Source organism: Peromyscus leucopus, chromosome 5 (genome assembly GCF_004664715.2).
Source record: "Peromyscus leucopus breed LL Stock chromosome 5, UCI_PerLeu_2.1, whole genome shotgun sequence".
Taxonomy (NCBI): Eukaryota; Metazoa; Chordata; class Mammalia; order Rodentia; family Cricetidae; genus Peromyscus; species Peromyscus leucopus.
This window is the reverse complement of record NC_051067.1, coordinates 128,449,212-128,476,121: the sequence shown is the minus strand read 5'-3', so window position 1 is coordinate 128,476,121 and position 26,910 is coordinate 128,449,212. Positions and strand designations below refer to the sequence as shown.

At 47.8% G+C, this 26,910-nt stretch overlaps 1 protein-coding gene across 3 annotated transcripts in view; it reads left to right on the top strand.

Annotated features, from left to right (window-relative positions):
• Positions 1 to 26,910, top strand: part of Sipa1l2 (signal induced proliferation associated 1 like 2) — a 170,187-nt gene that overhangs the window by 60,985 nt on the left and 82,292 nt on the right. For all 3 annotated transcript variants that reach the window (XM_028889815.2, XM_037206358.1, XM_028889814.2), the window contains exon 3: positions 22,855 to 24,595. In XM_028889815.2, coding sequence (XP_028745648.1) covers positions 23,116 to 24,595 — 1,480 coding nt within the window. In that variant the 5' untranslated portion in view covers positions 22,855 to 23,115. The remainder of the gene's footprint in view (positions 1 to 22,854; positions 24,596 to 26,910) is intronic.

The window sequence follows — 26,910 nt, the reverse complement described above, 5'->3', positions numbered from 1 at the left end:
GCTTTTGTTTACTTTTTCTTCATAAAAACCAAGACTCTGAAATCCAGAGTCTCTGTGACCTCACATTGTTCATCTTTCTAGCCGTCTGAGTTTTTGCATCTTTCCAGCAGTGGCACCTTGCACGCTTCTGCAAGAAGTTCAGTCTTTGTAGGCTCTTCCATTTCTAGCTAACTTACAACTTGTTACTGACAAAGCCCGAGGCTTGCAGCCATGAAACTCACTGAATTGGAGGCCCCTGGCTGTACCTGGGCCTGGCTCCCTTGGTGCTGGCTAGCCTTCTGTCCGTGTGAGATGCTTGAAGAGGCCAAAACAACTGGGTGTTGTTCTTGTAGACCATGGGGGATCAGCAGACAGCAGTGTTCCTCCCGTGAGCACTAGTCAGCTGCTGGGAAGCTCCCTCCATCTTTAGCTGTGTGGCCTGTGGTAAACACCAGCTTCGTGGGCAGATGGGGTAAAAATGGCTGACTGGATGCTCATATCCTAGCACAGTGGTTCTCACCTGTGGGCCTTGACCCCTTTAGCAAACTATCTCCAGAAATATTTACAATGTGATTCATAACAGTAGCAAAATTACAGTTATGAAGTAGCAATGAGAATAATTTTATGACTGGGGTCACGGCCTTAGGAAGGTTAAGAACCACTGGTCTAGAAGATTCATTAATGTCTGATGGGGTGCAAGTCCAATGGTGGAGAAACTTTTAAAGGGTTTTATTTGGCTCAATAAGTCACTTTAATATCCAGGTTACCAATTTCTGCCTGTCTTTCTGGTGTCACGCTTGTAGCTAGTGCATTCAGGTGAAGGGCCTATGGTACAAGTTTGAAGATGGCATCGCAGCCATAATGCTGTCACCGGTGGGTGTCAGAACAGAGAACTTGGTGTGTGTGTGTGTGTGTGTGTGTGTGTGGTGTATGTATATATTCATGTGAGTACATGCATGTGTGCATGCATGCACATTTGGAGGTAAGAGCCCATGCCATGCATCTTCCTTGATAATGCTCCAGCTTATATTTTGAGAGACAGTCTCTCACTGGGTCTAGAGCCTGTTGTTTGGACTAGGGTAGCTGACCCTGAGCTCCAGGGATCGGTCTATCTCTGTCTCCCCATTGCTGGGTTTACAAATGTGGGTGCTATGGATATAAACTCAGAAGATGTGCAATTTATATAGCAGGCAGTTTACCCACTAGCAAACCTTTGGTTTTGTCTTTTAAATGCAAACTGAATTTCTTTGCTGAAAGACCAAGTTTATTAAATGGGATGCTGGTACCTGGTGGTTGAGCTCTGCAGAGGGGAAAATACTGATTCAGCCGGGTGGATTTCTGGTGTCATCTTCATACTCCCAGTGGCTAGCAGCAGGCAAGTTGGGCTTTGGCTTCCTGCTGGGCTGGGAGGACTACTCTCTGGGGTCCCCTGGGTAAGTTCAGACACTCTGCTACTTTATATAATTGCAGTCCCCCCACCCACCCACCCTTGGGATGAAGACCCTGGAGTGTGAAATTAACACATCAAGTGAATTTGATATTGCAGTAGCCTTGGGCTGATTTTCGCAAATTAAATTTTGCAGAAATTAGCGTGAGCCTTGCAAAGGCACATTAATTTAATGCCACCGACACGGAGACACTTCCCTGCACTTCTACCCTGAGACAGGGAGGACCGTTTCATGCTAGGATAATGAAGGACCCTGGCTGTGTACATTTTCTGTTTGGTGAAACATGCCATTGGCTGAAAAGGATTGCCCAAGTAAAACTCTACCCCATACTGCACACATTTAAAGAAAACGTGAATATAAAGGCTGAGGAGGTGCAGCAACCAGTAGAAATGAATTTTCCAGAGACTTTAATTAAGTGACCTTCAGGGAAAAAAAAAGTTGATTTTTCTTTCTGAGATGGATCTTGGTCTCAGACCTGTCGTGATAACCAAGCTCACCATCCTGGCTGTAATGCCAGTGCCTGAATAGGAATTCGCAATATAAAGAGGGTCACTTGGGCACCTGGAGGCCAAAACAGCAGTCAGCTGTGCCATGGCTTTAGGACTGGACTGCCTATCCAGTAGTTCAGGGTCCCTTTCTGTCTGGATGCCAAAACTTGCTCTTTGACCATGTCCTCAGTGTATGTGGCAAGTCCTTGTCTTGTCTTTTCTCTTGTGTTTGTATGTATACACATGTGTGAGTGTATGTGTGGAGGCCAGAGATCAACTTTGGCCTTTGGGTTTCTCACTGTCCAACATTTTGAAAAATTATTTATGTGTTTGTATATATGCTCAGGGGAGGGTGTTGAATTCCCTGAAACTAGAATTACAGGCAGGTGTGAGCTGCATGTTATGGGTGTGGAAATTGAACCTGGGTCCTATGGAAGAGTGCTCTTAACTGCACAGCCACCTCTCCTGCCCATCTCTTTATTTTCTGAGTCAAGGTCTCTCTGACCTGGAGCTTAGCAATTCAGTTAAGCCAGCTGGCCAGTGGGCCCCAAGGATCTGCCTGCCTCTGCCTCCTCAGGAGATGACAGGTGAGCACACGGTGTGGTGGCCTGGATTTTTATTGGGTGCTGAGAATCAAGTCCTCATGCTTCAGTGGCTAGTCCTTTACCAACTGAGCCGCCTCCCCAGCCTCAACCCCTTTTTGGCATTGCGTCTTATTGTTAATTAGGATGTACTCTTAAACTTCCAGGGTGGAGGCTTTTGCTGTTTTCAGTTTGAATCCCAGTGGCTAATCCCTCCTTCCAGGTCCTGTGGTGGGAAGGAGCACATAGGACCCGAAACCGCATAGAACTGGCTTTCCAGGCAGGGATCTGTTTGCCCAGGGTGGCCGTGGCACGCCCGTTTCCAGGGCAGCAGCTGCTACTTTGTTTGGGCTTACCCTCCATGCCAGCACTGCTCTGTTGATGTGAAATAGTGATTCACACAGAAAGCCTGCATCGGGATATTTGAATCTGTGCTTTTATCTGTGGATTGGAGATGTAACTGTGGCCAGGCAGGTACCAGGTGACTTTTGTCCCTCTTGAGCAGTTCCTGGCTATAATTTATCTAGCTGGCCTTTTTTGTTAGGCAGGTAAGAAAATACAGTCAGGAATAGGGTTCTCGGATTTCTTAATCCTTGCTTCCGTGAGGCAGACAGGTGTGTCAGTTGCTAATGGTAGCATTGGCTTGGTCCCTTGAGCACTGAAGAGAAGAGAGCTGGGGCTTTCTGAGACTGTGTGACGTACCAAAGACAGCAGCTGAGAGGCAGCATTCATGGAGAACAGGAAAGTTAGTGGAGGCTACATGTGATTAAGGAGGGTGGGAGAGGGACCGGGCCCCATAGTGGAGAATGAAATGTAGGGCCTACACTGTAGCGGGTTTAGGGGAGTGAGGGTCACTTCTGTGACACTGTGACCCTAAATGCCTGACACACGCCACTTACAGAGAAAGGATTTTTCTTGGCTTGTGATTTCAGAGGATTCAGCCTGTGGTTCCTTGGCCTCATGTACCTGGGTAAAAAACATCCTGGTGGCCAGAATGTATAGAGGAAAAGATTCTCACCTGGTGGTGGTGGACAGAAAACAGAGCAAGGAACCAAGTCTAACCTTCAGAGACACACACCCTCAGTGACCTATGTCCTCCATTTATACTTCACCTCCTGAAGCTTCCAGAGTCTTCCAAAGTAACACCAGGAGCTAGGAGCCAGGTGTTAAAATATGGACCTGAGGGCATTTCAAACTGTAGCAAACCCCTGACTTCAGCAGCAATTCACAGCTGGCCTGCAGAGGGGAAATGTAGACATCATAGAATATGGGGGCTTTAGATGGCCCAAGGTCTGTCTCCAGTCCGTCCCTGCATGAGTTTTAAGACAGGCCACAGTGAGTTCTGATAACTGTCCTCCGCATGCGTTCCTTCTCAGGATCCCATGCCTCCCGTGAGCACTTGCTGTAGCTCTTTAGGCTGCACATTTGTCTTTGTTAGGGGTTTTTGCTGCTGTGAAAAACACTATGACCAAAGCAAGTTACGGCGAAAAGAGTTTATTTTTATTTGGCTTTCATATCCTGAATCACAGTCCATTGCTGGAAGCCAAGACAGCAACTCAAACAGGGTGGGAACCTAGAGACAGGAGCTGATGCAGAGGCCATGAAGGGTGCTGCTTACTGGCTTGCTCATCATGACTTGCTCAACCTGCTTTCTTATAGAACCCAAGACTATCAGCCCAGGGGTGGCACTGCCCCCAGAGAGCTAATTAAGAAAATACCCTGCAGGCTTGACCACAACCTGATTTTATGGAGGCAGTTCCTCCATTGAGGTTCCTTCCCCTGAGATGACTCTAGTGTGTGTCAAGTTGATGTCAAACTAGCCAGCCCAGCATTCATGCTGCCTTGACCATTCTAAAACAGTGTTCGCTCCTAGCTGAGCTTGTGTGCTGCTGGAACCATCCATGGCCTAAAGCCGGGCCAGTTATTACTTCAGGGTACCCTTTGAGGACCTCATGGCTGCCTCCAGGTGTCTGGGTGTCAGCTCACTGGCTCATGCCTTATGATGGGCAGATCTTTCCTCCTCTCCTCCTGGGATGGAGGTGGTTTAGTTAGGAAGTGATGTTGTGCGTTCTTGATATGAGGGAGTTTTCCATGTCCAAGAGTCCTTTCCTTGAGATTTCTGAAGGCAGAATTTCAGGACATTGTTTCTGTCTGTCTGTCTGTTTGTCTGTCTGTCTCTCTTTCTCTCGTGTGTGTGTGTGTGTGTGTGTGTGTGTGTGTGTGTGTGTGTGAGAGAGAGAGAGAGAGAGAGAGAGAGAGAGAGAGAGAGAGAGAGAGAATGAGAATGAACAATTTGGATTAGTATGAAACTCACTATGTAGCCATGTTGGCCTTGAACTTGTGGTGAATCTCCTGCCTTAGCCTTTTGAATGCTGGGATTACAGATGTGCACCACCATGCTTGACCTGGGATGGACCATATTCCAGCTGTCTCCTTTTTATAGGTCTGGATAATACCTGGTAAGACCCTGTACACAGCAGGACAGTCTGGGGCTCTGTGTTGTGGTCAGCTAGAGTCTGTCATTTGTACTTGACACTTATGGGACAGCTCAGACAGCAGGTGTGAGAGGTCAGAGCTGGGCTCACCTGCTCCCGACACAGGGCAGTGCTGAGGGAACCTGAGACAGTTTTCTGTTGGGCTTTCTACATGGGATTAACGTAGACCAATGGCCGGCCATGCTGCCCCTTACCCTGTGCCTTTGAAGTCTCGCTGTCTTCTGGGCCCAGGGAAGAAAGAGCAGCTACACGGCATGGAGCCCACATGTCCCTTGGATGTTGGGGTCGTAAGTGATTTCAAGGTAAAGGCTTCCTCAAAAACTGAATTATCCTGACATTTGTAAGCAGCTTCTCATTTGGGCACAGCTTTTATTTTCTGAGTAGTTCTAAAGGAGAAGGGTAGAATAATAGAGAAGGAGGCCTGATTTTCTTTATAGGCACAAGGTGGTGTGTACTCTAGTTTTTTCTCTGTTGCTGTGATAAAACACTCTAACCAGACGCAATTTACAGAAGGGAAGGGTTTATTTCAGTGTGCAGGTCACATCCATATTTGAAAGAAGTCAGGGCAGAAACTCAAAGCAGGAACATGGAGGCATGCCCGCCTGCTACTCAGTGCAGTATTACCTCTAACCAGGGAACTCAGGCAGAAACCTTGGAGGGATGCTGCCTGCTGGCTTCCTTTCTTATCCAGCACAGGACTTACAGGGGAATGTTATGCATCCAGTGAGTGGGCTGGGCCCTCCTGCAGCAACTAAAGTCAAGACAGACATGCTCATAGTCCAATCTGGCCTAGGCAGTTCCTCTCAGATAACTCTAAGCTTTGTCAAGGACAATGTGCTGACTCCTCCCCTTAAAGATTGGTCACTGGAAATTACTCCCTTAGAAGTAATTGACCTTTTTTGAGCCTGTTTGATAAAGTTAAACCATCAAACTCTGTGGAATGCCTAAGTCAACAGATCCTGCAGCTTCAAGGCCAGGATGCTCAAGAAACAGGGCTGCTGCAGACAGACCCGTGTTTCTGGAAGGAATACATCCTCGAGTGTGTGACAGTACCATCTATGCGTGCTACAGAAATAGCATATTCTAACGAAAATAGTAAGTGCTTCATTCTTCTTGGGTACAGCCCCATTGCAGAAACAGACTGGAGGGAAACCTGAGTGCCTCCCTGAGCAAGAATAAAAACATCACTATTTTTAGGGGCGCATGGTAGAAAGGCTTTTGGTGTTGGAGAGGCTAGAAAAACAAGTTTGTTAAAAATAGAACCTTATGCATAAACATTTTGTTTCTTGGTCCCTTCTTTTAGCACAGCCACAGAATGGAATCATCCTTGGGTGAGCATGCTCCCATATGTGGTGGGCATCTTTGTGCAGTTGGTGTTTCCAAGGGTCTGACTGATGCTCAGATACCCTGGAGAGCTAAGGCTCAGATTCCCATCCCTTTGTCTTGTTCCCTTCCCATGACTGCATTCAGATGGGTCTATGGTTACCAATACTCACCAGAGGGATAGACAGTGTTCGGATAGAAATTTAACCCAAGATGTATTTATTTCAGTCCTTAATTGGGGGGGGGGGCAGATATGTTAGATATGAGATGGCAGCCAGCATTGAGGAAGGATTTGGGTGCTTCTCTTGCCCTGGGTAGGGGGTTCTAAGTTAGCTGAAGCCAGGGCTCACACTCTGTGCAGCTTCCTTCACCTGCCTCAGGGCTCTGCTAATTGGCTAACTGTTTATCAAAACTTGAGTGAGAGGATGAATGTTTATGAGGGAGAGAGAGAGACTGAGTGTGTGTACATTCACACAGGTGTTGGGGTGTCTACCCCTGGGCTAGAGGAAGATGTCAGGTGTCCTGTCATTCTCTGCCTTATTCCTTCGAGACAGGGTCTCTCACTGAACTTAGAACTAGGCTAGTGAGCAGTGAACCCCAGCAATCTTCTTGTCTCCCGGACCTCACAGCAGCACCCGATTACAGGCATGCACTCAACCATGCCCAGCTTTTATGCGAGTACTAGGTCTTGATGCTTGGGCAATGAGTGCTTGTATTAGAGTATTTGTGTTAGTGCTTCTGACCTTGGCCACACAATGACTGTGTTTTCTTGTGGTGGTGTCACCCTCTCTGGTAGAGGCCAGGCTGGCCCCGGTCTGCTGTCTGCACTCGTTAGATGTTGGCTGAGTCGATGGAGACATTGGTGATGCCTTTGAGAGCCACAGGCTGCTTCTGTCGGCATTGACTATGACAACAGCTCAGAAGGGCAGAATCAGCTGTTTTCCAAATGCTTCTCTGAGATGTTCTGGCTGACAGTACCACTGCTGTCAAGGTTATTTTTTGTGCAAATGAAGGTGGCTATGAGGCTCCTGAGACTGGCAGTCCTGTTTGCCTAAGCTAAGCTGCACTGGCATTGAAATTTCTCTATTGGTTTGGAAAATACAGAAGGAAAAAAAAAAACCCTCCAAACCCAAAGCACTGTGATAAAGTCTGGCTCACGGGTGACTGAATAAGAATGTTCACATTTAGAACCCTGAGAACAGTAAATATTTGACTCCCTGTAGTGCAGCCTTCCTCCTGCGCTGTATCTTGGTTATTTAGCCGTCTGCCAGGCTTCCAGAGAGCTGTTCCTGGGAGTAGTGAGCACTCTCTTGTGAATGCAGCGAGGTGCCATTTGGTGAACTGATGGGCATATTAATAAGTATTTGCGCAACAGCAACAAAACGTGTACAGTAGTGGTGTTAATCTGCAGTGTGAGAGGCTTCTGAGTCTCAGTAACCCAACGTGACCCTTTTCAAGGATTCACGTGACTGGTCTCCATGCCTGCCCCTGAGCCATGAAGAAATTCCCTTTTGGTTTACACCATCAAACTCTTTTCTATCAGGAGCTTCTGTCTCTCTGCAGCTGGCTTCAGAATGATCCAGAATGCCTTCTTTCTTGCTTGTCATCTACGATAGCCGGGATATGGGGAGTCAGAGACAAAGATTCAAGGTGTAGACAGTGGGTAACTGCCCAAGCCTAAGAACCTGAGTTCAGATCCCCAGTGATCGTGTAAAAAGCTGGCCATGGCCATGGGTCATGACCAGTGCCCCAGCGCTGTGGAGGGTGGAGAACGGGGGTGGGGGGGGTGGGGGGCCCACTGGGGTTTGCTGACTACTGCCAGACTAGTTCCCAGTTTAGTGAGAGGCCTTTGTTTCAGGGGATTAAGATGGAGAGAGGTAGCCAGATGGAGACACCTGACATCCTCCTGGTCTTGTGCACAAGGGTGCCTGCACCCTCCCACATGTGCTCACACCCCACACATAAAACACACACGGTCAAGGTTAACACGATGAGGAAGCAGAGGCTTGCATGTTCAAACTCCAAGTTCGAGTTGGACCAGCAGGGGGTTGGTTCCTCTTATCTGTTCCCTAATCATGCCGACAGTGACCTCACCTCTTCCAGAAAGCAGCATCCTATCTCCATAAGCTTTCCATAGATAGGATCCTGCACTCAGCACGGATGCTTCTGAGCAGATTGTGAGACCTCAGCAGCCTGCTCCCTTCTGTAGTAGACAGTCAGCCCCTAGCCACCACGGACGCTTTAAGTGGGCAGCTTCCATTCAGGAAATGAATAACAGCCCAAAGGAGGTGGCTTCCAGGGAATAATTAGAGAATCCCTCCAGGAGAGCAAGCAGGTGGACCAGGATAAGAAGAATCAGGAAGTGAGCCTCAGCAAAAAGAGTGCTGGAGCCAGCCAAGGGTATGTGAGGTACTGGGTGGGCCGGAAGCCAAAGTGGCGGCAGTGGCCAGGTCCTGGACCCTGTGAAGTGACTGCAAGTGTCTCTGTTCTTTGTCAGTGTTCTCCACGCCTCTGGTTCCCCAAGGCCCCTTGGTCTCTGTGAAGGTGCACCCCTCTGCTACCCTTTCCCTGCCCCCACCTTCTCCCCAGTCCCATGCTAACCGTCCTTGCACTTCCTCTCTGGGTGGATGCCACCCCCTGTATGATGTGCCCCCTCCTTACGGTTTGTCTGGACCCTGTCTGTGCACAGGCACTGTGTTCCACTTGGAATGTGGTCTTCACGAGGTGGCCCACTGTCTCTCTCTCTCCTGGGAAACTGCTGCTGGTGCTGGCTTGCTACCTGCCAGACAGGGGCTCAGGTCATGTTTATTGAGAGAGTAAATGCATGGAGGGTGTTTACTGAGCTTATGCTTGTTGTGTCTTCCTTCTGTGAGTCCTGACACTGGGAAGCGACCTGCCGCCCAATGGAGCCATTTGGGTTCCAAGTTCGTTGTGAATTGAGCAAAGGCTGCCTGGAGACCGGAAGAATGTGGGGAGCCTGTTGTGTGCCGTCTGTGCTGGCGCCTCATAGAAGTCATTAGAGCCGGGGAGGCTCTGCCTTCAGCGGCTCCATGATTACTGCTCTAATATTCATTTGAGTATTTATTTTCCTTTTGCTCAAGTAATTATGCCATAGCAAAGCTTGACTGTAAAAAGTGGATTATGTAATTACCTCTCTAGAAAATTGGCTTTCCACTTGCACTTGGGATTAGTGTCTGAACAGACAAGATTCCGCTGTGGGACGCATACAGGTCTCTCCTGGCCTGTTGTGTGTCAGGAGACGGCCTCTGCACAGCACAGGGTTCAGTGGGCGCTGTGGTATCGTTGAACTTGAGGGTTGCCACATGTGCCCCAAGTCAGGTCCAGCCAATTAGAAGAGTCAAATTAAAAGTGGAAAACAGTAAAGTGAGACGTTTTACGTGGCCACATTGGGAAGAGGGACAAAGAGGTCCAGCAAACCTCCAAGGCTGTCTATGGGTTCCTAAATGAGAACATCTTTACATAGAACATATCTTAAAAAACAGGGATCCTCAGACAGGTGAACAGAAGACAACCCGAGAGTGGCGGCTTAGTCCTCGTTCTCCAGGTTACATGGGGCCCAGGAGAGGCTACTGGATGCTTCTTCAGAGGGGATTGAGGTCTTTCCTCTAGGACCTTGAACTACCTCTTCTAAGAGCAAACTGTTAAAAGAGGGAACCCAACCCTGAATTCCTGGCTCCCTCATACTGACCCATGCTCAGAAATTTCCAGAACTTGAACTAAACTTACCCCCATTAAGTACCTGGCCAGCTGCAGGAACCTCATTTTAGTAACAGATAGCAAATTAGTCCATGGACTCCCTGAGACATGACCTGGGGCCTTCTGTGGATGCTGGCCTCCACCTGCTGCTTCTATTCGTCTCTATGTTCCATATCTGAAGTCCTGGCTTCTGTATGTGTGTTCCTGTGTTGTGGTGGGCATCCCATGTGAACATGTGTGGAGTAAGGCAGACAACACCCTGCTTCATTTTATTTCTCAGGCACTGTCTCGCTGGGTGGTGGAGACAGGGTCTGTCCTTCAGCCTGAAGCTCACAGATGAGGTTGGGAGGGGATGGGGGGGCTGCCTAGCAAGCCCCTGGGATCCACCTCCCTGGTGCAGGGTTACAAGGACATCCAAACATGTCCAGCCTTTCATATGGGCTCTAGGGATCTGAACTCAGATCCTCACAGGGACTCCAGCATAAGTCTGTGAGACAGGGTGGAATCAGGGGACAGAGACTCCAATTGGTGTATGATTTCCATTCTGGAATGTCAACTCTGGCACCAGTTCCTGAATGAGACTATAACTTATGAGTTATTTAAAGGAGTGAGACAGACAGAATTGCTAGGAGTCTGGTCAGCCTGTCCAACCTTATCAGCAAGTTCCAGATTCAACCAAAGGCCCTGTGATGGAATGTGAGAAGCAGCTCCTGCAGGCTGCCTTCTGACATGTCTTCCTATGGGTACCATGGCACTCCTGTACACATACAAAATAAATAAGCAAATAAATGTAGTAATTTTTTGGTTTTTGAAGACAAGGTTTCTCTGTGTAACAGTCCTAGATGTCCTGGAACTAGCTCTGTTGACCAGGCTGGCCTTGAACTCACGGAGATCCACCTGCCTCTGCCTCCCAAGTGCTGGGATTAAAGGTGGGCGCCACGACCCAACTTGTAATAAAAATTTTAAATGGAGAGTGGTTGAGCTAGACACTTAACGTGGATCTGGCCTCTATACACATGCGTACTGGCACACACAAATCATAAATTAAAAATAGAAGAATCTTGGTTGGGTATTGCCTGAGCCTCTCACAGGCTGTGATTGCAGGTGTGAACCACCACACCCTGTTTCTGAGGGACAGGAGGAATGGCCCCACCTCGGCTTCTGTGGGGGTCACCCTGTGTAGTTATAGGTCCTCCTGTCACTCTCCGGATCCAGAAGGCAAGTTGATCACGGTTCTACGAACAAAACCAAGCACTTTGGAACACTTGGGCACACCCACATGGTGTCCCAGCCCATTCCAGTCAAGTGCTTCTATCCAAAAGTCGGACATTAATGCCACATGATAGCACATCCTCTGAAACCCGAGCACTTGGGAGGCCACAGCAGGAGGATTGCCGTGAGTTTGAGGCCAGCTTGGGCTACACAGTGAGGCCAGCCAGAACTGTATAGCAAGACTCTGTCTCAAAAAGAACTAAAAAATACAAACAAACAAGAGTGTTACAAGCAGGTGTGAAATGTGAGCGGTAAGAAGTGGCAGGTCCAGCAGCCGTTACAGAAGGCCCATCTGATGTTGGAGCCTTTTTGGTGAGGAAGGAACTGATGAGGTCAGTTTAGACATTCTAGGCCTTTGTTTTCCATTGTATGTATCAAGACTTAGCTCTTGTGGGCCTTGGGAACTTGTAATTCCAGGTGAGCCAGTGGGTGGGTGGGTGGGGGCTAATTTTTCCATTTGGTCCTAGAATTCTACCCAGTGGTTTGTTTATTTTGAATAAATAAAGAGTATGTCTGGGATCACACTCTTGGAAAGAAGATCATGCATGGTTGTCAGATATCTAACTCTCTTAACGTTAGAAAGTCCTTGTAACCACCCCTGTATTCCACAATGTCCCACAATGTGGAAGTAATTCAGTTATTTTTCTGTGTATAAGAGGACAAAAATTTGGAGCTTAGGAGATGGTTCAGGTGGTAAAGTGCTTGCTGTGGAAGTATGGAGACCTGAGTTCGATTCCCAGCAGTCACATAAAAAGACCAGGTATGGTGAAACACGTGTGATCCCAGCCTTGGAAGATGGGCTTGCTGGCCAGCCTAGCCTTATCAGTGATCTCCAGGACAAGTGAGGGATTTTGACTCAAAAAACCAAGTTGGATAGTACCTGAAGAAGACACCTGAATTTGACCTCTGGCCTCTACAAATGCACCCCCCCCCTACACACATGCACACAAGGAGAAAACTTAATTTTTATGTTAGAAAAGAAAGGTTCTGTTGGAAGTTACACTGATGTGTGAGTTTTCATGTAGGTGTACTTAGATTAGATGTGTGTACCTGTGTTTAAGGTACTTGGTATGATATAGTAATTTAAAATTTCATTATTTTGAATATTGATGCTGCTTTTTCCTGACGGAAAATCTTTCACTGGGTCACCCAGACTGCATTGTGTACCGCACAGTGGGGCGCCTCTGGGTGGAGGCATGGGAGAGTATTGGTTTCCGTGGGTCTCCTCAGTTCATGGTACTGTGTGGCTATAGACTGTCCTTTGGGCATTTGGGACCTTGGAGCTAGACAGAGGCACCTTGCAATGCAGCCTCTTCCAGTACAGCTTGAGCATGCAAGTAAAGCTTCCCTAAAATAGCGTCTTGCTGATTCTTGGACAGCTTGGCTGTTTCTCCGTGTCTGGGGAAAACAGTAGGTGGAGAAGCCTGGTTTTTGTCATGTGCGGCTTCCAATGTGTACAAACAAGGTGTTTCACTCACTGCATGCAGCCACACAGGGAGGAGGAGAAGATCTGCAGGTTTCTTGCATTTTTTTTCTTCCTTTCTTTGTTTTTTTGCTCTTTAGTGTGTGAATGGGGGTGGGGGGTGAGCGCAGGGTCTCATGTATCTTAGGCTAAGCTGCCTCAACCCCACTTTGTATTCAGGGAAGATTAGATATTCAAAGTCCTTGTAGGTGAAGGCACACATTCTTAAGCACCCTTAGATGTTTCTCTGCCCGTGTGAGCCTCTGTGTGCTGGCCAGCTTCTGTTACTATAGCATCTATCTGAGGCAGTCATCTTATAAAGATGTTCATTTTGGATCTGATTTTGGAGGTTCCTGTCCATGGTTTCTGAGTCTGAGGGGGTCACAAATGACACAACTTGTGTCTGTCTTGTGTGCACAGACAGGCCTCGTCCATGGTGGTACCCGGTAGTACAAGGTAATGGTGTCAGATCAAATAGCTTTCGTTGAGGGAAAGCATTTTGAAACATTAAAGTGCTCAGCTGTTTGGCCACAAGAGGAGATGGGGTTTTGACACTTACTTTCTGTCAACTCTTTCTCCTGTCACTTGTGAATCTCTTCGGCAGAAAGGTTGGTTATTCATTACTTTTAAAGTAACATGATTATAGTTCACACATGAAAGTGAACACATAGTTGGGAACCTTTGGAATGGATTCTTGAAAACTATATACAGTTTATAGTGGTGGTGTAGGCTATTTCTTAGTTCTGCTAAAAGCCTATTGTTTTTTATGCATATGAGTGTTTACTAAATTGTGTTGATGTGTACCACATGTGTATGTTGTCTGTTGAGGCCAGAGGAGGGTGTTGGATCTCCTGGAACTGTAGTTACAAACAGTTCTTAGCCGCCCAAAGTGGGAGTTAGGAATCAACGCAGTCCCCTCTATAAGAGCAGCCTGTGCTCTTAACCACTGAGCTACCCCTAGCCCACAAGTTTTAATTTTATAGCTTGTTTTCTCTTATCTTGAGAGCTTTGGTTAATGACAGGTGCCACATGAAGCTGGTGAGGGGACGTTGTCCCTCAGTCCAGTGACCAAAGGGGTCAGTAGAGCTGTGATTTCATCCTCAAAGCCACACTGGCCTTAAGTGTCTGCAAACTTCTGGGCCTCAGTCCGATTTCCTCCGGTTCTCTGTCCAGGTATTCCATATGTGTGCAGCGTTATACGCCTAAAACACTGGGGAAATTTTTGTGCCTTAGCTACCAGTACAGAGCTATGTGGCCATCAGAGTCTTGTTTGGGATACAGAGGTGGGAAATTTCACTGGCTATCCTGATAGAGTGACTTGTTTTGGTAGTGATGAGTGGTCTCTTTCTCCCTCCTCTTGGGCTCCCCGGGCACTGAGGCCCATCTGGTTATCTGACCTAGAAGCCAGAACCCCACACCCCCACCCACCCAGAGCTGGGGCCCCGACTCCATCAGTAGAGCGTGTCCTCCTCCTCAGGGGAGAGCCATGCAGCCTCAGCATCATAACTCTGATAGAAGGTCAGGTTTTTCTTCTGTGGCATGTCTGTGGATGTTCAGCATTAATAAAAACCTGTAGAAATGTTTTAGAGCCTGAGATAGGAAATAGAACACAAAGGGATTTCCTAGGGAGTTTCTTTTTATCTTTTAGACATGTTTCCAGGTATTTGACTTGTAGAAAACTGTGATTCTGGTTTTATAGGGGGGAAAAAAACCCAATTTTGCCAATGAAGAGCATTAAAATTCAGGCTTCTGCCCGTGTCAGATTTCATACAAAAGACATTTTACAGTCAGACCCGGGAAATGTGGAAATAGAGATTTATAATGGAAATGCTGATTCAATTTGAGCCAAAGCCAGACATTTCATGAGGGAAAATTAGATTAAACAGTAGATGCTTAGAGAGACTTAAGATTGTGACAGCCTAAAAAAACATATGCTATGCATGCTTCCCAGGCATTCGGGTGCTTTCTGTGGCGGGCAGGAGGCAGCTCCTTGATGTTAGAGGCCTTTATTAAATGCCCTTTTATCTGTCTTTGGATCACTGGACCCTATAACGTATGGTTTGGAGTCTGGCGATTCTTGCACATTACCACAGGATCAAAACCTGATGTGGTGGGTGGAAGTAATTCAGGCCTGTCACGGCGTGTTGCCTTTGTGAGTTTAAAAGGCCATTTTAGATGGTGAGCATGGGGCTCCTGGTTACCACTGACCATTTAGATGTGAAGGCAGGGAGCTCCAAGAGGAGAGTTAGCAAGGAACATTGTCCAGGGGGAGGGGCTTCCTGCTGTGGTTGACCTAGCCACATTGGGGCTCTGCCCTGACCTGAGTGAGGTCAAGGCTGTTCCCAGATGTGCCCTCCCATTCCAGGGCTGCCTGCCTACTTCACTCTGCCTGTAGTCGCCTAGATACACAAACATTTCTGATTTTGACCAAATCTAATTATCAATCATTTTCTTTGGTTGACAGTGCTGTTGGTGTCCTATCCATGTCTTGTCCAGGAAGCCACTTCCAAATCTGTGGTCATACTTATAGCTTCTGTGGGCAATATTTCTTGTGTGTGTTGGGGGTATGCAGGTTAGGGTTAGTGTTTATGGGTGTGTGTGTGTGTGTGTGTGTGTGTGTATGCAGATGCATACAGGTGTAGAGGCCAGAGGGCAACATCACACATCTTTCTCAATCACTCTCCACCATAATGTTTAAGACAGGGTTTCTTACTAACCTGGAGTTTTTCCATTCACCTTAGCTGGCTGGCCACTGGGCCCCAGGGATCCTCCTGTCTCCACCCCCAGCCCACCCCGCCCCCACACACCCCTGTCACAACAGGTTTGCAGGCATCTGCCACCAAGCACGGCTTTGTGTGAGTGCTGGAGATCCAAGCTCAGAGCCTCAGACTTGCATGGCAAACACTTTGTCACCCGTCTCCCCAGACACTCCTTGTGAGTTTTATAGATTTTTGTGCTTTTACGTTTAATCTTTTTTGAGTGATTTTTATATATGGAGTTAGGTAGGGGTCAGTTTCACTCTTTACACACGCACATCTGGTTTCCTTTGTTGGAAACGTTCCTCCCATGGAATTCTTCGCATCCATGTTGAAAAAGACTTGACAGTGCACCTGAAAACATGCTCCAGGAAAGGGATGTCTTACCCTGAGCCAGCAGTGAATGGATTCATTGTATGTTTGCTACTCAAACGGCTTTGAAAAAAAAAAAAAAAAAAAAAAGCACTTAAGTTGTGTGCAGAAGTGGGCGGGGCTAGCTAGCCTTCTCTCAACCTCTCTGCTGAGTGGAAAAAAGCTGCTGCTTTGGATTGGATAGTTTCCTGGCTCACCAAGGATGCTGAACCAGCTGCTTAGTACCCTAGGTTCAGTTTGAATCTTGGATTGATTGTGGTCCTGTGGAGGGAAGGGTGTGAGTCTTGCTGCAGCTCCTAAGGCTCAGTGGAAATGTTTCTATGTTCCCCTCTTTTCCACGGGCCCAGCTTAAGATCATGTGGAACCAATCTTAAGGTTTAAAGCAACTTCTGAAAGATTTGCTGTAGGGTTTCAATAAAGTCAAATACGTTGGGCAGGCTGGGGAAGAAGGCCTTCCTAGGTCTTTGGGCAGGGAATATTCAAAACATCCTGGATAGAAACATAAAGTTAGCATGTGTGAACATAGTCAGGAGGCCCAGGTCAGGCGCCGGCAAGGAGTAGGCTAGGTACAGTGCCCCGTGCTGACTTAATAAGCAGACTTTGTTCTGAGGGAGTACGACAATGGTCCAACTGGGTTGGTGGCAGCTGAAGCCGAGAGGGAAGGATGTCTTAGAGAAGCCTCGGATGGTGAACTTGGCAGGCTGTGGGTTGGATGTGGACTTTGAGAAGAGCTGGACGAGAACTTGATACGTGGCCGTGCTGGGTAGGGGCTGGAAAGGTGGGAGCAGAAGCATGAGCAGTCCCGGTGCAGACTGGAAGCACTGAATGGTGCAGCTTTGAGTTGTGGATAAAGACTGAGTCACCAGTATAGAGAGGGTGTGTGGAAGCCCCAGGATGCGTTCAGAATTTAGAGAAGGCAGCCTGGGATCGCCGGAACACCAGCATCTGCAGGCAGCCCCCGGAGGAGGAGCCCGCAGCAGATCTAAAGAAGCAAACAGGGAGTCGGTGTCTGACCCATATGCTGTGACCCCATGTGCTGTGACAGTGGTCCCTGCTCCATCCTGGCCCCTGGGTCTGCAGCCATGTGGATTGGATAACAGACATAAGCTGATCATGAGCGCCAGCCCAGGGCCATGCACACTAGGAAATACGGGAAAGCCATTTGTGTACTATGCTGGGGCCCTGCCCACATGGAACTAGCTGTCGTTTCACCTGATACACCTGTGGCTCAATTCCCTTGTTTTTCTTTGTCCTCCGAGCCTGTACATCATGGGGCTAATCATAAGGGGTTATCTGGGGGCTAAATCTTCCAGGGTTTGTACTTCCTTCTGTACTCTGATGGAAAACACCTTAACTGTACCTTGGGGATCCACTTTCCTGAAGGCCACACTGGAAAAATTCCCCCAGGTAGCACATGAATTGCCTAAGGAACTGTGGAGCTAACACCAATGTGAGCTTTCTTCGGAGGTAGATGCCATGAGTGGCTTACCCCTGAATCATAAAACTCCCAGAGTACAGAATCCTGCTTTCTGTGTTCTCATGGCTCTAAGTGTCAAGGTAACTTTGGTACAGCTCGGTGCTTTTTTTTTTTTTTTTTTTTTTCCAAAAAAAGAATGCCTGAATGAAACACTAATTTTCCTGCCCAGATTTAACAAAAAAGCAGTCAGGCTATGATTGAGTTTGCCTATCAATAGATAATGGTTGCTACTTAATAATAGCTATATTGGCTACTTTTCTCATTTCTTGGACAAAATACCTGACAAAATCAGTTTAAGGAATTGTTTTAACTCAGTTTGAAGGTACAATCCATCATGGTGGGAAAGGCAGGCAGGCAATGGAGTGTGAGGTGGCTGGTCACATTGTGTCATAGTCAGGAAGCACATTGTGTCATTAGTCAGGAAGCAGAGAGAAATAAATGCTAGCGCTTAGCTCTTTCTTGTTTTTTCAGTCAGGGACTCCGCTCATGGGATGCTGCTGCCCACATTCAGGGTGGATCTTTCCTCCTCAGCTAAATCTCTCCAGAAATTCCCTCACAGACAAACCCAGAGGTGCATCTCCTAGGTGACTCCAAGTCCAGTCAGGTTGACAGGGAAGATGAGCCAGTATAACAGCCATTTCTCAGGTCGGTGCACATCTGTATGTGCACTAAAGGGCTGCCTGATAGCCATCCGGTCGTGGCTTCCGGTGATACCAGACTGAACATACTTGGTGGTTTGAGTGATGGACCTTCAGAGAAGGCCTCAGCCCAGCTTTTGTCCTCTTGGCCGCAGGGAAAGTCCAAGTGGGGGTAACTCTCTTTCTCTGTGCTTTCCCAGATACGTTCTGGTTGGATTCTGCTGTAGAGAATAAGCATTTCCCCCACAGTTATGCTTGTATTATCAATGCACTGTATAATTTTAACCACTTTTTTTCTGTGAATGGGACTCATAATTTGTGCATTTTTGTGGGTTTCAACCATTTGCTACAGCTGCAGTCCTGATAAGAGGCTCAATTATAAGCACAATATTAGTCTTTAAGACTCACTGATGTCTCATGGGAGACTTGGAAATGCATCTTATTTACAGACAATTGTGCTGAAGCGGTGCGGTTGTGCGGTTCCGTCCTGTCCTTTTCTGTTGAAAATACTGGGCACTGGCTTGAGCGCCGATCCTGCTCTCGGGTTCCCAGTCCTTGAGTTTGCCCTTTGGCTGTCTCCCGTTGCCTTCCCTGGCTCCTCACTGTGCAGGTCTCCTGTTCATGCCCTGGGAGGCCACACAGCTTCCTTGATTCCTTTTTCCTAATTCCCATAGGGGACTGGTAACTAATTGTTTATTTTTGATAGGCAGCAAAAGCCACAGAACTTGGCACAGTGCAAGAGCAATTGTAGGTAGGGCGTAGCTGCTTGGTAGGTGAAGTGCTCACCGACCATGCACAAAGCCCTGGACTCAATCTCCAGAATAAACTGCATGTATGGAACAAGCCTGTACTTCCAGCATGGAGAGGTAGAGGCAGGAGAACCAGGAGTTCAAAGTCATCTGCATGAAACCAGAAAACAAAGGAATGAACAAACAAACACAGAGAGAGAGAGGGTAATTGCAAAGGATTGGAGGTGGTGATATTAAAAATGAACTTGAGAAGGAGAACTAATAATCTGGGGAGTCCTGTGCCTTCTTCCTTCAGCTGGTCAGTCTCTGGACTTGGGAACTTGCAAGCATGTGTTTATTTGGCCATTGACACAGGGAAACAGCAGTGGTCCTTATGCTACTCTTAGCAGGATGAAGCAGGGTAGAAGGTCAGCGCAACATTTAGTGAAGGTGCACGTTCACTGCTGGTTATACCTCGCAACACACCTCCTTGATATGTCAATAAGTTTATGTTTCATGAGGAAATGTGCTGTGAGCTCATCATCCGAGACCTCTGCATTGCCAACCTATACCATCAAAACAAGTATTTGTTTGTGACAACGCAAGAGGAGTTAGCACGTGGCAGATGGTTAAGAAGAAGGATGTAGAAGCTTGTGCCACAGGGCTTATGCTACTAACTCTGTCATGAAGCCCGAGTGCCCAGAATATTCCATTTTCCGTGACATCTTCATTGGCAGTGGCACTGTTCACAGCATGCATCAGGAGTTTCTCCCAGGAAGCCACCTAACAGAAGAGGGCTCTGCACAGCCCAAGGGCTCAGAGACCCATGGCAGATGGGCTGTGGAGACTGTTGATTGCTTGCTTCTGCGGGACTCTGCCTTGCCAGGGGGAGTTGGTGGGATGTGGAGAGGATGAAGGGTGGCAGCCTTTTGCCATCTAGCCGGTTGGGGCATCTGCCGCTCATTTGGCTGGTACTTCAGTGGGATGGAATGCCCTCCTCACAGAATGGAATAGCTGTTGGCTGTTAAGTTCATAATCATTGTAAGGGTTTGAGGAAAAACATTTTGGCATGTACTATCCTGTCCTGGGTTCCCAGGTGTTTACACTCATCCACCTTTGCATGTGAACATGTATGTGCAAAGTTCTAGTGAACTCTTTTTCTTTTTTAAACTCACTATATAGCTGAAGGTGACCTTATTTAATAGGTACATGGACATACCACTTGAGTCTTATATTAAAGTGTTGCTGCCTAATGCATCCCTTTAGTTATTTGTTGATTTATTTAGTAGTGGTTTTGTTTTGTTTTTGTTTTTGTTTTGTTTTGTTTTGTTTTGTTTTTTACACTTACCACATACTAGAAACTGTACTGATCTCTACAAAAGAAATGGTGAGTAAAATTATGTAGCCCTGGGCCCACAGGGCTGCTTCAAGGGAAGATTCACACAGACTGGGAAAGCTGCTGTAAAGTACAGAAGAGGGAGAATGTAGAGGACACTATGGGAACATGGTCCAGGGACACACGACCTGAGAGGAGAGTGGCCTGGCGGTGTGGTCACCCCTGCCCAGCAGCTGCCACTCCAATTAGAGGGAGCAGCTTGGACAACAGCCTAAAGTGTGGGGGTGCTAAAGACTGGAAAGGTACTTGGTATGATGTGATTGAGACACGGCATAGAAAATGAGGTTGAACAGAAGACAGAGATGGAAGAGAGAGAGAGAGAGAGAGAGAGAGAGAGAGAGAGAGAGAGAGAGCGCTCAAACAATACATGGAGGCTCACTACTCATCCAGTGCTCTACCACTCAGCTATTTGCCCAGCTGAGAAGATTTTTAAATAGAATCAGAGCCTCTAATTTCTGTAGCTTCATAGTTTGTCTTTCTGGCCCATGTCTTGTTCTCGCTGGTCCTGGAGGTAATGCTAATCCATAGCTATCTCAGGTCTCTTAGAGCTGGCCGAGCCTCTGCACGCCCCACGCATCCCACAAGCCATGGTGGGTGGTCCTTTGTGGTCAGACTGTTGGCTGTGCATGCGGTCTCAGCAGTTTTCCCACTTCGTGGCCGTGTGTTAGGTACACACTGGTCCTTCAGTGTGCCAGGACATGAAAAAGAAAGGGAGATGGGAAAGTCACGCCATAACTTTGGCTAGTATTAGTCATGTAAATAGGAAGAGGAGAGTTCCAGAAAAGTTGTTAGGGTGGCCTTGGCATTTCATTTATAACATTTTTGTTAGGAATAAGTGTTCTTTTCAATGGCAGTGAATCTTTTCAGATTATCTATTCCTGGGTCAAGTTTGGAGAATTTGTGTTTTACTAGGGTTTTCAATTTTTTTGTCATGTCACTTCAGGTATTCTTTTATGTTTATATTAACATGATAATGCTTTGAATATGTGTCCTTTGTGTTTTCCTTCTCATTTTAAAAACCTGTGCGGTGTTCTCTCTCTTTTGTTCTTCTGTGGGCTTGAGAAGAAGCATGTTTGTGTTTTTAAGTAGCTTTGACTTATCCTGTCCACTTGTATTCCAACAATTCTGGGCTGCTCTGGTACATTTTATTGTTTTTGAAAATGGCCAGAGTGATGAAGAACGCTCAGTTCTTGTTTATGACTCCATAAGTTCATTCAATGAGTTGGAACTGGGTACCAGGGTGGGAGTCTCTACACAGGAGATTTATAAATTAATACTAGGAACCTAAAGACGAGTTTCCTGGTATCACCTGTTGGGAATTCATACTCATGTAGCTCTGTACCAACCATTAACGGGGGGGGGGGGGGGCAGTGATACGTGCATGTGCATGTGCCTGTGTGCCCCAGGAGTGTTCTTGCAGAGGCTGGAGAAGTATAACAGCTTGTTTCCTCTAATGCCCTCCCCCTTATTTTGTGAGACCTCTCACTGAACCTGGAGCTTGCCATTTGGGCTGGGCTGGCGGGCCAGTAAGCTCCTGAGGTCCACCTGTTTCCATTTGCCAACGCTGGCACTACAGACACTTACAGCCATGTGTGCTTCTTACGTGGGCTCTCAGAATACCAGCCTGGGTCCTCATGCTTCCAGAGCAAACACCTACCCACTGAGGCGTCTCCCTAGCCCCCCACCATTATACTTCCTACGTTTCCATTTTTATTGTGTCTGTGAAAAGCAGTCATCTGAAGAATGGAGGGGCTCTGCAAAAGCCAGGTCGCTGAAGCAAATGCATGTCAGCAGAAGAGGGGAGAGACCATTGGTGTTTTTACCTCTGTTGTCGCTCTCTTGGTTTTCAGGGACTGGTCTCATAAAAGTCTAAATTGTATAGGAAATAACAGCAATCCATAGCAGTCTACAATCCTTTTAACAGTAGTGATTCTAGGTAGATTGAGAAGAGGCAGTCATTCCTCTGTCTTTCTGAGAACCCAGGTCAGGACATCTGCTTGTATTTTCTCCCCTTGTTTGTCATATCCTAACGTCCCTGTTTCCTCAGTTACATAATGACTCTGGGGGAAATAACCATACCCAGACTGATAGCTTTTTTTAGTATTGGGGACAAAGCAAAGCAGCTGCTACCCTAGCCAATATCTGCACTTCTCAAGGATGCCCATCTATTCCTCTTGGCCACCAGGAGCTTTCCAGAAAGTTCTCACACTGTTTAGCTAATTGGGATTTTAATCTTGTCCAACTGAACTGTAGTTAGATATTATGCTTATGGGAAGGACAAGAGCTGTTTCTTTCTGGGATCCATGAATAAAATAAGTCCCCAGCCTGTCCTGAGCTGGGAAAGTATGCAGTGCTAGCAATATTTTTGTATGGTTAAAGATGAAATAAAGGAGAAAGACAGAAAAGAGTAGATCCAGCCACATTTCAGCCCTGGATGTTTCTGTCTGTTACAGTGTTTGTCGTCTGGTGCCTGGAATAAATCATGCATCCTGGGAGAGTTTCTCAAAGAGCGATCGATGGTCTTGGTTTTCTGTGAGAATTCCAGTTGGCCTTGTACAACAGGACAGACAGGCACACCTAAGCCACGTGAACAATGCAGCATGCACTCAGGAGTGTGAGAATGTTGATATAGGCAGAGGTAGGGGCGAGAGACAAGCCTGTAGACCTGCATTGGCCTCAACCGTGTCAGTCATAATTGACCGTTTTCTGTCTTTAAATTCAGGTGAAGGAAAGGCTTATGGACAGAGGTCTTCAAGAGTGCTGCTGAAAATCTGAACAGAAGTGGAACAGTGTCATTACACCTAACAGAGAGCACATTCGCCATGGCTTTCGAGAAACTGTGCTTTGAGGATGTTGTTTGCTTTTGGTGAAAAAGGAACTCCAGGCAACCACCCTTTGTGTCTGTTGGTGATAGTATTGTGTGATGACCACGGAGGTGGGGTCACACCATTGTTGCTGATGACTGCTTCTTGCCTCTGTGGACATGAGTGACCCAAGGCCGTCACAGGTAGAGAAGCACAAGCTCGGCAGAGCTGCCTCCAAATTCAAGGACCCTTCCAGAACCATGCAGTCTGATGATTATTTTGCTCGGAAATTTAAAGCCATCAATGGCAGCATGGGACCCGCTCCTCTGAACACCTCCAGTCCAAGTGAGGGCAGTGGTGGTGGGCCAGCCAACGGTACCCCAGCAGTGCCCAAGATGGGAGTGAGGGCCCGAGTGTCTGAGTGGCCTCCGAAAAAGGACTGCTCCAAAGACCTGGCCTGCAAGACACTGTGGGAGAGCCGTTCTCAGTCCAGCTACGAGAGCGTCACCTCCATCATCCAGAATGGCCAAAATGACCAGGGTGACAGGCAGCAAGAAGAGCAGCTGGACCTGGACTTTGTGGAGGCAAAGTACACCATTGGAGACATCTTCGTCCATTCTCCCCAGAGGGGACTCCACCCCATACGACAAAGGAGCAACAGCGATGTTACCATTAGTGATATCGATACTGAGGATGTCCTGGACCAACATGCAGTCAACCCCAACACCGGAGCTGCCCTGCACAGGGAATATGGGAGCACTTCATCTATTGACAGGCAGGGTCTGTCTGGAGAGAATGTTTTTGCCATGCTCCGAGGGTACCGAGTGGAGAATTACGATCCTAAGATGACCAGCTCCTTTGGGTTTCCGGATTTCTTCCCCTGTAACACCGCCATCTCCCCCAGCCTCCATGCTGCAGCCCAGATTTCTAGAGGAGAGTTCGTCCGCATCTCGGGCTTGGACTACATGGATGGTGGGCTCTTAATGGGGAGGGACAGAGACAAGCCCTTCAAGCGCAGGTTAAAATCAGAGTCAGTGGAAACATCACTCTTCCGAAAACTTCGGACAGTAAAGAGTGAGCATGAGACCTTCAAGTTCACTTCTGACCTAGAGGAGGGCCGCCTGGACCGGGGCATCCGCCCTTGGAGTTGCCAGAGGTGCTTTGCCCATTATGATGTGCAGAGTATCCTCTTCAACATCAACGAAGCCATGGCCACCAGGGCCAGCGTGGGGAAGAGAAAGAACATCACCACAGGGGCCTCAGCTGCATCACAGACCCCAGTTCCCGTAGGCCCAGCCGGAGGCTGCGAGTCCCCACTGGGCAGCAAGGAAGACCTCAACTCCAAAGAGAACCCGGACGCTGACGAGGGCGATGGAAAGAGCAATGACTTGGTCCTCAGCTGCCCTTACTTCCGCAACGAGACTGGCGGGGAGGGCGACAGGCGCATTGCGCTGTCTCGGGCCAACTCAGCCTCTTTCAGCTCTGGGGAGAGCTGTTCCTTTGAGTCATCCCTCAGCTCACACTGTACCAATGCGGGCGTCTCTGTCTTGGAGGTGCCTCGAGAGAACCAACCCATCCACAGGGAGAAGGTCAAACGCTACATCATAGAACACGTTGACCTGGGGGCCTACTACTACCGCAAGTTCTTCTATGGCAAAGGTAGGCACCTGGCTACCTTCAAGGCTCTGACCTGGGGTGGGGGGAGGCACATAAACAACAAAACAACATTCACTCACAACCCTGCCCCCCATGTCCCAAGGACAAACCAAGGTTCAAAGGTACAGTTCTACCAGTGTTTACTGTCGGGAACCAATAGGTAGGTCTATTAGGCTTACTTACAGAGTATAAGTGAGGGGTTGTGAGCAGGTATATGGGTGGCCTTCCAGCAGCCATGTGGAAAAGTCTGATCCAGTGTGGATGATTCCGCGATGGCTACATAGATGGGATCCCTCTTCCCTAGTTCTTGCACTGCCCATGTGCTCTAGCCCTTCTCTGAGACCACATGCAGGTAGGACAGAATTAACACGCAACTGATTGGGAGGAATGCCTGGGTATTCGGGTAAGGGTCCCATCACCCTCCCTGCTATTCCTTTTACAAGACATCAGCAATCAAAAAGCCTAGCTGTGATGATCTTTTGCAAGCAGGCACCACTGATCTGATGAAGATGGCAGCAGTCTGGCTCAGAGGATAGTCCTATAAAACACACTATGACCAAACGACCCACCACCTGAGGGGATAGTGTAAGAGGAGGAAGGATTCCTTTTGACAGAATTTCAGAGAGTCCAGTCCATAGTCAAGTGTCCTTGTGTTCTCAGGGTGGACATGGGAGTATGTTGTGCAGAGAATTTCTTAATTGCACAGTAGACAGGGAGGGAGGGAGAAAGGAACTGGGGAATCAGGTGTCACTTTCAATGACACAACCCCAATGACCTGCTCTTCCAGGTAAGTTGGACCTCCTAAAGTTTCTAGGGCCCTCCAAAGTAGCACCACCAGCTACAGACGCTTGCTTAACACATAATCTTGTGGGAGACACGTTGAAATCGTACCAGGACTATGTCTTCAGGGCCTGCCGTGAGCTTTACTACATGAGAGCAACTTCCTCAGGGTCCCAGGGCCGTGGCCCACTGGACTTGGGTTGTCCTTGGTCAGTAATTGTCCACTGCAGCCTGTTAGGAGCCCCAGCGTCTGGTTCTCCTGCTGATTCACAATCCCCGCCAAGAGCCTGCTTCCTCCTCCTCCTCTGGCATCAGGCTTCTTTTAGATTTTACCCATCTTACGAAACATCCTGTGATTATATCTGTCCTGTGTTGTGCCTCTGTATAGCTCCTAACACTGTGTAGACTGGATAATTCTGAGGGGTTTTCCCGCCATCCTTTGCTCTTACCTGTTGATTCATAGATTGGATATATCAAAGCCTTTTGACAGAATTTATGGATTAACCAGATGTACATGGTCCTGAAAATGGGATTGCATGGGCAGAGATAAAATGTTCCTTCTGGTGTTTCTGCAAAAGTCTTCAATATACTATAAAATAAGTTATCTTCACTTTCGTTGGTTGAACTGTCTTCATCACAGGTTTTGGTTAGCAGTGTGCTCCTTTGCCCATTCTCCTCTCTTCCTGCTTGTCACAGTAAAGTCGGGAACCTCTGGGTTATGTTCCAGTCTGACTTAACTGCCATCTTCACTGCTGTGCCCGTCCCTGGGCTACTAGGCATTAGACATGTGGAGGACTGGTCTCCAGGAAGAAGTCAGTGGCTTTTGGCTTTCAAAAAGGGACCAGAGAGGAGCAGCCTTCCTCACCAAGACTATTGTCACAGCTGAAAGCAGGCACATGAAGTAAATCTATATTTATAGTCACACTCTAAAGACCATAAGCAGCCCAGCATCTGGGCACCTGAGTGCTGGAGAGTTTAGGGCATCAGGCAGGATTCTGTGGTCCTGTGGTGCAAATGCTTACAGCTTCCCACTCAAACTGTGTCTCACATCCAGAGTATGTGTGAGAGGAGCCACATTTACTGCCCAGACCATTGCCACCACTGGAGTTACTAGGGTCTGTCCCAGGAGGTGGATTCTAGTCTGGTCTGTGCTCATCTGCCACTTGTTTTGAAGACCTCTCTGCAGTGACTTACTTCCTCTGCCCTTTCTGATTGCTGATGGAGGCACTGGAGGTCGTTGGAAGTGACACTGTCAGACTATTTAGGTCAGTACACAAAGTAAGTTAATAAGCTCCCAGAAGTAATCTGTGTGTACACACCCCAAGTGAACGGAGAGGGATACAGTTGTGCTTCTTGGCAATGCCAGGGTCTTTGATTCATCCCCGATTAGGGGCTTAGCCGAGGACCTAGGAAGTAGCTGGATAGCGGAGTTCTAGACTGTTCTGTAAAGCCAGCAGAATGAGGGAATATGCCGCAGGCCCTGAGGTTCCCTGCTTCCATGGCTGTCCTCTGGGAAGAAGCCTAATAAGCTCCAGGCT